Consider the following 9,162-nt stretch of genomic DNA (forward strand, 5'->3'; position numbering starts at 1 on the left):
ATCCTGCTTCCATCAATAAACATTTTAAGGAAGTGATGCTATTGGTTCACCTAAAAGTACTTTCAAGATTGCTCATCAGACTTAAGAGATTTTCTTATCTGACCACAACTAAAGAAAAAAAACAGTTTGAAGAGATTGAAGTTTTTTTATTTAAATTAAATTCACCTTTATATGTATTTAAATTTTTTTATAAATAATATGTAATTACTTTCTGATTTTATTTTTTCTTTAAATTTAATTTGAGTTTGATTCTGAAGATCAGTATATAGTTCGTTCTGATTTTATTTCTTTTTAAGATTCAATTGGAGTTTGATTCTTAGGGTCAGTTCAATTTCATAATTAATCACAATTATGATTAAGCATTAAAAAAATCAAATTAAGTCCAACTTTCTTACCTTCTGTCGCTATCTCTACATACAAAATTTCTGCAACAAGCTCCCTCAGTTTTACACTTCTACTGTCCAAATTCTCTAATTCACTATATGTGTATACAGTTTTCCTCACTTTACAACCATGCACATTCATGGAACACAGAATCAGGAAACAAGAAGCCGTCAAAAATACCACTTTGGTCTTACTTCCTCTTCCTTTTCCGTTAACTCACGATATTGGTACCATTCTGCTCCAGCCTTACCGACTGGAATTGGAGGCCGAACAAAAATCTCAACTGGCCTGGGTACACCGACTGCCAAATGCAGTTCTTTGATGGTTTCTGCAAAATTATTATCAGAAATTCCAAGAGACTTGCGTTTCGGTTCAATGGCGATCCAACCCAGGCCTGAAATAGCCACATCACTAGCAGGTCTGTCCAAGCAAGAAATTTGAGAGATTTCAAATAACAGTGTAACTAAACATAAATAAAAGTAGCACTGCCCTCCCAAAAATAAATTAAAAAAAGGATGCTGAAACAGGTGAAACCGCATAATTTCTTGTATGCATAACAAAGAGCTTCTAACAGCAGCTCAATTCAAACTGTCAAGCAATGTAAACATTAAATATAAACTAGAATTGCACCTTTCTGGATCTTCAAATTTAATTTGCAATTGCTGCATTGTCTCCAGTCCTCTCCATTCATCTGCTTTGTCTTTTCCAGTTGGCGGTGTCAATTTAACCCCAAGTTCTTTCTGCAGCAATAAGGTAAATCCTCTATTAATAACTTTAACAGATGCCTCATAAAAAGTGGCTCAGATGAAACTTTATCGGCTAGATGCCTCGAATGAACCTAATGCGACAATCAGGTTCAAGATGACCATTTTCATGCTATAGCTTATGAGAGAATTTGCAACCTCAATTAGTGTTCACAACATTCAATGCAGTTATCTAAGAAACAAAATTGATTACCGCAATCTTTCTTGTAACTGTAGCCTATTTGTCTAAGTGGAAAATGTACCATATGAAAGCATTAGGCAGAACTCATGATGGTAAAGCAGTATCTTGATTACCTTGTAAAATTCATCTGCTTCATCAGTGGGTACAACATGAATCTGCAACCTATTTGGTCCATAAAATGTTAAACACGTTTCTGGCAGAACCTGAAAGCATCAAGAATGACCATTTATTAGATTCAGAAGACAATGCAGATCAATCACAATCAATCTGACACTTCAATATACATGAAACTAAATGATCAGGACCTTCAAGACATCGATTCTGACAAGCCCACCCCAAAATATTGAGAACCCTTTTAATCCAATGGAGTTGAATTTCTCTGCCATCCCATTTTTGGAGGCCACCTGGCAATCCTTGGGGAACATAGTAAGAAGAAAGCATATAGACAATTAACAGTTTAATTATCAACGAATTTTCAAATGAAACATACAGGGAATGATTGACCTCTGAGCCGACTTTGAGGAGCAAGGACAGGTAAATCTTCTGAGTGAACTACGGCAGCTTGCCTATGGTGAAGATGAACCCCGGGTGTATCAAACAATTTCTGCAAGATGACATTACCATGAAAGATTGATTGCTACTATAAAAAAATTAATAGACAAGTACTACTAAAATTAATTTTATCGAACTAATCAGGTGTAAGCCAAATAAAATACTCAAAATATACAAACATGGTGCCAAGGAGATAGTATAAAATCCAGGCAATGAACTGATAATGCATACCCCTCCTCCAAGGAATGCATCAATCTGAATTGGACCTAAGGTAGTTCCAGGTACAGCAGACTGTATTGGTTTGTACTTTTGCGCTGCCGCAGCTGCTGGATCCCTTTGTGCCATCATTTCTGACATTTCATGGGCCAAATGGCAAGACATTTTAGTACCCCATTATCATATATGAAAAATTGATAAAGGATATAAATTATCACATAAGATTGAGGAAAAGGGACTGATATGAATTCAAACACAAAATTTGCATATTCTCCATGTAAAAGATTTCGCTAAAACTTTGTGTTAAAAGGATTTTCCAACATTTAGCTTAGCTAAAGCCACAATATTAAAGCTGGTTGGAATCTGGAAATGGAGCAGAGAATGCAAAAAACAAATCATTTCCACCCAATTTGCATGTTTAATGTTCCCAACAAATGGGGATGTTTATTCCTTTGCAAATTACATTCCCACAAGATTGCAGTTATAACAAGTCCACAGAGCAGGTTTATGATCCCGTTCAGCTGGTTCGTAATAATTTATGAATCAAAGATCATTGATATGAGAATGAACAACCCCCCAGCCTCCACAACTACAGCTATCCAAAACATTTTCACTTGCCATAGCAGTTTTCTCCTACCAGTTTCCCATTCCCATACTGTTAAAAAGTCAGCAGAAGTATAATTTGATCATTACTGTCCTTAATAATAAAACCTCAAAATTACATCTGAACTTGAAGAGAACATCAATATCATAGGATGTAAAGGCTCATTTAAAGCATAGGATAGGATTTGATAAGATAACTTATCATTAAATGTTAATTTTGTGATTGACTATAACCCTTTAAAAGAAGGATAGGAAAGTTAACAAGAATTGTAATCATGTTCAGATGGGATTATAAATCCTCTGCAAAGGGGTATGACTGTGGAATCCTACATGGACAGTAAAACGTAAATTAAAAGAACATTTAGTCATGCACTGAAATTAAGATAAAACAAAGACAACTTACTCATCAATCTTGTGTTCCTATCTAAGTTTTTTACACATGAAATGCAACCTAAGTGACTTAACCTTTTCCTTTTTCCTTTTCTTGGAAATTCAAAGTTAATTCAACTTGTCAACTCAAGATAAATGATAGGAACTTACTTAGTAAAGCACTTATGAATGCAGATTTTCCCACATTTGCTGATCCCTGTAAGAATGATCAAATGAATATTATATATATACACCAACTTATAATGGATACAATTTAAATTTTGACTAAATCAAAGCAGAACAATAACTAACTCTTTAATTAAAACGGATAAAGGACCACAGGCCAGACAAATGAAAAACAAAACAAAGATATTAATTCATTTTCCCCGGGAAAGATGTGTACTAGCAGCAGAATACATGCATGGCACCTAGAAGGATTAGAAATCCATTTTGCAATATGAACAATGCAATCAAGAAAACATCAGTAAGGAAACAACATTGGATGAGATGTATTAAAGGAGAAAGGATTTTGACAAGGTAATTTTAGCAAAATAAAGTGAGTTTTTTCAACCCCTCTCTGTACATCTACATAAAGCTTCCAGTTCAGGACTCACCAGAATGTATACATCCCGCCCCTGCATCTCAAGAGTCAAAAAAAATAGTTCAGCTAAGGAAAACATTAAAGGAAACAAGATTATAAAACAGCTAAGCATATTTCTACAGTTACAAGTTTAGATAAAAGTCCTCAGAACATACACTATTTAGAAGCTAATAGAAGTTCTGTAAGCCAATTGCTTCCACTAATGGCAATTGTGCAGTGGTGACCACTATAAGAAAACTTCAAGACTTAATCACAGATACACATCAACATTTATTTCATATATTTGGTTCAGCAGACTCCCATTTGAACACATTTTCTCAAGCATATAATCTTAAGCATAAAATATCAGCACACTGCTGTGAATCTTATCAATGACATATGTATGGCTGTATGGACAAGTAACTAACCTTCTTCTCCTTTTGGATTTCTGATGCAACTCCAGCAATCCCTACTAAGGACTTTGAGCTAGTAAGATGCACACTCAAAACACTGCAAAGCAGAGCACATTGTCTCAGAAACATGCTAACCCAAGCTTTCAAGTGACATTATAGTGATCAAACATTGACAGGAGCAAAATCTTGATAAAGCCTTAATCCAAATGGGGCCAAAATCATCAATTATATTTTTATGAATAATTTCCAGTGAAATCACATCTTACTTAAGCTTCTTCTTTGTAGTGGCCTCCACAACCCAATCACCCACACAATTAAAATCAGTCCCTTTTGGAAGGAGATCAACCTGACAGAAAAGCACACACAATATAATCAGCTTTATTGCAAAAGCATAAAACATAATATTATAAATTGGAGAACAGCCCAAGTGCATATTAGTACCTTCGTCACGACTAGTATTATGGGATTTGCACCAGTAAGATCACGCACACGAGATACAAAGCTGCCATTGAAGTCCACAATATCAACCTAGAAGTAATTAGCCAAAAGTAATCAGAAAAACATCCTGATCATTTGTGACACATTGATTCATCAATAAGTTGAGAACATAATTAGATCCTTTTGAAGAAATCCACGCTTAAAGAGATTAAAAAATATGTAATCACTTACTTGAAGATAGTCTCAATTAGTAAGTTGAACTTCTTGACTTATCATTATCACCAAAATCATTTCTCTCTGTTATAGAACGAGTGAAATAGGAAAAGCAGTTCTAAACAAAATTAACTAAGGCATAATCAGGTGAAAAACTCTCATAAAAAAAACAAGGTCATTTGGAGGGCACACTAGTTGGACAGTGTTTCCATATGCAGAATAGGCAAGTTTCTCACTTTTAGGTACTCAATTTTTAAACTTTGATAAATGGGAGGTATCTACCTACACAAGGTGCTTCATCACAACTACCAAGGACACTGTAAGTTTCGTGCATTTATTATACTTCATTACATTATAGGATTTATCACCACAATCCACAAGTAAATGATAAAATTTCTCAAATCAATTCATAAATTTAGTTAGAAAGTAAAACCATGGAGCTCACCAATTTAACAATCAAAACCTTCTCATGGCGCAAGTTAGAGAGCTTTTCACGAAGCTCATCAGCCGAAACAAACTGCTTCCCCCCAGGATAACCTCCATTCCCACCAACAGCAGTTATCATTTGCCCATGAGATAAAAGCCTACATCTCCCACAAAGAACCGTTCTTAGCTGGCGATGTTTTTTCTTCTGCAATCACAAAGCCAGCATTGGCTTAACTATCTAATTTGACCACAAACGTCAACTTATTCAACCAAAACCAAGCTCCATCAAGCAAGAAACATTTAATCAATTTTCCAACAACTAAGTGCTTTTTGTTTCCTCAAAATTTGCTAATAGTAATAAAATATTAAAAACAGAATTTGCATTCACACATAATTGTTCCGTTTAAACGAAAATAAAATGCAATTTCATCATTCACAAAAAATAACTTTTAAATTTTAATTCGTAAAAGTTGAAGTTCAGATACCAATTCATAAGTATCCGTATCCACATAACCCGGAGCATCAAGCTCCGAAGTCTGCAATGGAGCTCCACAACCATAACAACTCGCGACCGCCGTGTTAACCTTCAAAACCTTCTTTTTCTTCTTTTTACTTTTCTTTATCTCTTTTATTACAAGCTTAGCAGCCTCGTCAGCCTGTTGCCTTTCGAGGAACCGGTCTCCCCGGGTCGGAGCAGCCGCACCGGTCCCGTCAGGTTCGGAAGACAGCAATTGAGTTTCCGAGAGTGGGAACCGGTTTTGGGTCTGTGACTGAGTGGATTTGCAGCCAACGAGAGTGGGTTTTCTGTAAATATTGAGAGATTTCGTGTTGAAGTTCGAGAAATTGTTGTGGTTTGGAAGAGAAGGGAGAGAGAGGAATGTGGAAATGGTTTTGAGCGCCATTAGTGACCGTTTTGTTTTTGTTGAGGTTTTTAGAGTGGATTAAACGGGAACGGGGGGTTTTAGTTTGGGAAGACACTCAAAGATGACGAACGTGGTAGTATTTGGTGTATGCGTATGTAACGTAACGTTGATGGCTTTAATGATCAAGAACCGTTGGATGGCGCCCGACTACTAGAGGTGTAACTCTGTTTTGTTGAACTATAACCATTCAATAGGATTAAGGAAAATAAATAGAAAAGGTTCCTAGTAGGTACTACAAATGATTTGGCTGGTGCAAAAGATAATAAAAGTAGATGTGGAATTAGAAGTATAAGCATTGATTCACAGCAGGGTAAAACTGTTGAACTGTCAACATAAGACTAAATTAATTAGTTGGTACCAATTCAGAAGTCATGTTAAGTTTCCTACAGCTAAATCTTAAAAGAATTACACTTGGCCTAAAAGAGCAATATGAAAGCAAATTAAGTACACGTGAAAAGCAGTTAAAGCCCAATTCCCTCTGAATTCCCTCTCCCAGAAACTGATGCTGCTTGACCGGGGAACACAACATTGTCATAGAGAAGCCCCGCAACTGCTGCTCCAATCAGGGGTCCAACCCAGTAAACGGCTTGGTTCTTGAAGCGACCGGCAACGACAGCAGAGCCAAAGGCCAATGCAGGGTTGATTGACCCTCCAGAGAACGGCCCTGCAGCCAAGACCATGGCTCCTGCCATCAACCCTATTGCCAAGGGTCCAATGACCCCCAGTGGACCGGTTCTAGGGTCACCAGCAGCATAAACGGTGTACACCAAAGCGAATGCGAGCACACCTTCCACCATGGATGCTCCAAATCCAGTCATTTCATTTGCAATTGTAAAAGTTGGGACATGCTGCAAAAATTACAGACAATATTACATAAATTTTCTTTTTCTCATGGTCAGAAGTATCTGACCTCCCAAAAACCTCTAGCACTAGCCTTTAAATTTGATTGTTCTTATAAAGCTTCTTTAAGAAAGCTTCATTATCATTTTTTAGTATGATTTATGTCATACATCGTTTTTGGTAGGATGGGAAAAGCAGCAGAAAGGAAATATGGGATGAAAGGTGAGGAGAAATACCATTACCAGTTTGGCATGAAAGAACAAAAAGAAGAAAGGAAAATTAATAGTTTTTCACATCTCCATATCCCAAAAAAACCCAATAATTTCCTTGAATTGGAGGAAAATGGAAAGAACTGTCATTGTATTTAAACTAGTAATTGTTTATTTTAAACTTGACTTCTTTCCTTCTTACATTTTCTCATCTTGTTTATCATTAAAATAAATTTTCTCTGTTTCAACTCCTTTTCTGTTCCCTCCAATCAAACATAGTGTTTAATACATAAAACAAAATTGGATTGCAGTTTTCTCAGTCAGGTGCAAAGTCTGCCACTCAAGGAAAGGAAAAACAGAACTAGAGAACATTCTGTGCATGTAAATGAAGTTAACATCATGATAAAAGTTGATTCCCATAAATGTTTGCAGTAATTTTTTTTTTTCAATCTTTCAGATGAAACAGAGTCGTTTCTTACCTGGCCAACAGTAGTGACCTTCAACAAAAGGCAGGCCATGACAGAGGCCAACATTTGAGAAACCCAGTAAAACATAGCCGTTGGGACACTGATATGGCCTCCAACTGCCATGCCAAAGGTGACGGCGGGGTTCACATGTCCACCAGAGACGTTTGCAGCAATATACACAGACGACGACAGAGCAAAGGTGTTTGCAATGGCAACTAACACCAGGCTAGACGGATCTGTTGCCGCATCTGATATCAATTTCCCTGGCAAACAGCAATCATTTTTAAGCATTTTGAAAAACCGCAGGAAAAAAAAGGAGACAATTAAAAGCACTAACGTGAAGCCATGGCAGAACCAATAACCGCAAAAACATAAAAGAATGTGGAAATGAACTCTGCAAGATAGGCTCTGAGAGCATTGGCAGTAACAGATTCCTGGAAACGGGCAGTCAACAATGCTGGAGCCATTTCACCAAGAAGCATGAAAATGGAATTTTTATCGTTGTTTTGTAAGTAGAAGAGAGACTTGAAATCGTTTGCGCAGAGAGGACATGATGGATTGAAGGGCAAGGAAGTTTATAACAAGCAAAAAGTTTTGCTCCGTTGAAGTTCAAAAATTAACCGCCCACTAGCCACGTGGAGGCTGGGTTGCGAATTTCTGGGTGTTTTGCGGTTTAAACCGTTGTGCCGATCTAATTTGCTGAAACATGTAAACTGCTGTATTTTAGTTTTTAATGACACTTTTGTACTAGTACTTTTTTATATTGGATTAGTGCCATTTTTCTTTCTTATTTTTGATTCATTTATGCTTTTCTACTGTAATAATTCATATTAACTCATTTGGAGAATAGACTTGTGAATTTGTGATAGCTGTCTAGATCTTTAAAAGTATTATATGATTTTATGATAATTTTCCATATCCTATACAAAATAGGATGAGATATTTTATCACGTCAAATATTTTTAAAAAAATAGATATAATGTTTCAATTCTATGTCAAATAGGTAAAGATCTTTTTTGAAGAGAAAATAATAGTCTCGTGACAAAATGATATTAGAATTTTATTTGATTTAAATTTGTTTTATGTCAAGCATTTTCAAAGAAGATGCAAATAAGGTGGTCGATGACAATGTCTTATTACCGGATTATATGGGAGAGAATGTCATAGGTACGGTGTTTCAATCTCACACCTTATTAGCTTATAAATGTGGACATGCATACCTTAATGGATTAGTAGGGAGAAAGTAGTAACCATGTGATATATATACTAACTTATCATTCAACTTATTGTACTCTTACCTAAAACTCAAATTTTATTCCTAATCTTTGTCTTTTAGTTCTAAGGTTAAATTGATGGAAAGGCAAGTCCTCTATGGTTTCTTACAAATTACAATGTGAACTCCATTTCAATCAATTTTCATCATAATTGAAAGTAAAATAAGGTTTAAAGTTATTATTCTATTTTAAGATAATAAATCAAATTTATCATTTATTTTTGAATTAGTGTAATTTTATCACTATACCATTTAATTTGATTTAAAAGTTATCGAAAGTTATCAGTAAAAGAATATTCTCTAAGAAAATA

The 9,162-nt window shown here is 35.6% G+C and overlaps 2 protein-coding genes across 5 annotated transcripts; both read right to left on the minus strand.

Moving 5' to 3' along the window:
• Positions 1-336: 336 nt before the first annotated feature.
• Positions 337-6,189, minus strand: NOA1 (P-loop containing nucleoside triphosphate hydrolases superfamily protein). Of its 4 annotated transcripts, none has more exons than XM_018116795.2 (13): positions 5,625-6,189; positions 5,159-5,344; positions 4,504-4,590; positions 4,329-4,408; positions 4,078-4,159; positions 3,684-3,710; positions 3,241-3,286; positions 2,113-2,231; positions 1,820-1,933; positions 1,635-1,742; positions 1,443-1,532; positions 1,015-1,124; positions 337-804 (listed from the first exon to the last, which is right to left on the minus strand). In XM_018116795.2, exons 1-13 carry the CDS (start codon positions 6,039-6,041, stop codon positions 555-557), a joined length of 1,716 nt encoding a protein of 571 aa, XP_017972284.2. In that variant the 5' UTR covers positions 6,042-6,189; the 3' UTR covers positions 337-554. The 4 variants fall into 4 exon arrangements, with proteins under 4 accessions (XP_017972284.2, XP_017972286.2, XP_088660317.1 ...); XM_018116797.2 differs by having other exon boundaries at positions 3,684-3,704; positions 5,625-6,188; XM_088804191.1 differs by having other exon boundaries at positions 1,635-1,733; positions 5,625-6,188.
• A 334-nt stretch (positions 6,190-6,523) lies between these two features.
• TIP5;1 (tonoplast intrinsic protein 5;1) lies at positions 6,524-8,045 on the minus strand. Its single transcript, XM_007038311.3, has 3 exons — positions 7,916-8,045; positions 7,591-7,841; positions 6,524-6,910 (listed from the first exon to the last, which is right to left on the minus strand). The coding sequence occupies exons 1-3, from the start codon at positions 8,043-8,045 to the stop codon at positions 6,524-6,526; spliced, it is 768 nt and encodes a 255-aa protein (XP_007038373.2).
• Between the last annotated feature and the right edge of the window lie 1,117 nt (positions 8,046-9,162).

Source organism: Theobroma cacao, chromosome 3 (assembly GCF_053813885.1).
Source record: "Theobroma cacao isolate CCN51 chromosome 3, ASM5381388v1, whole genome shotgun sequence".
Taxonomy (NCBI): domain Eukaryota; kingdom Viridiplantae; phylum Streptophyta; class Magnoliopsida; order Malvales; family Malvaceae; genus Theobroma; species Theobroma cacao.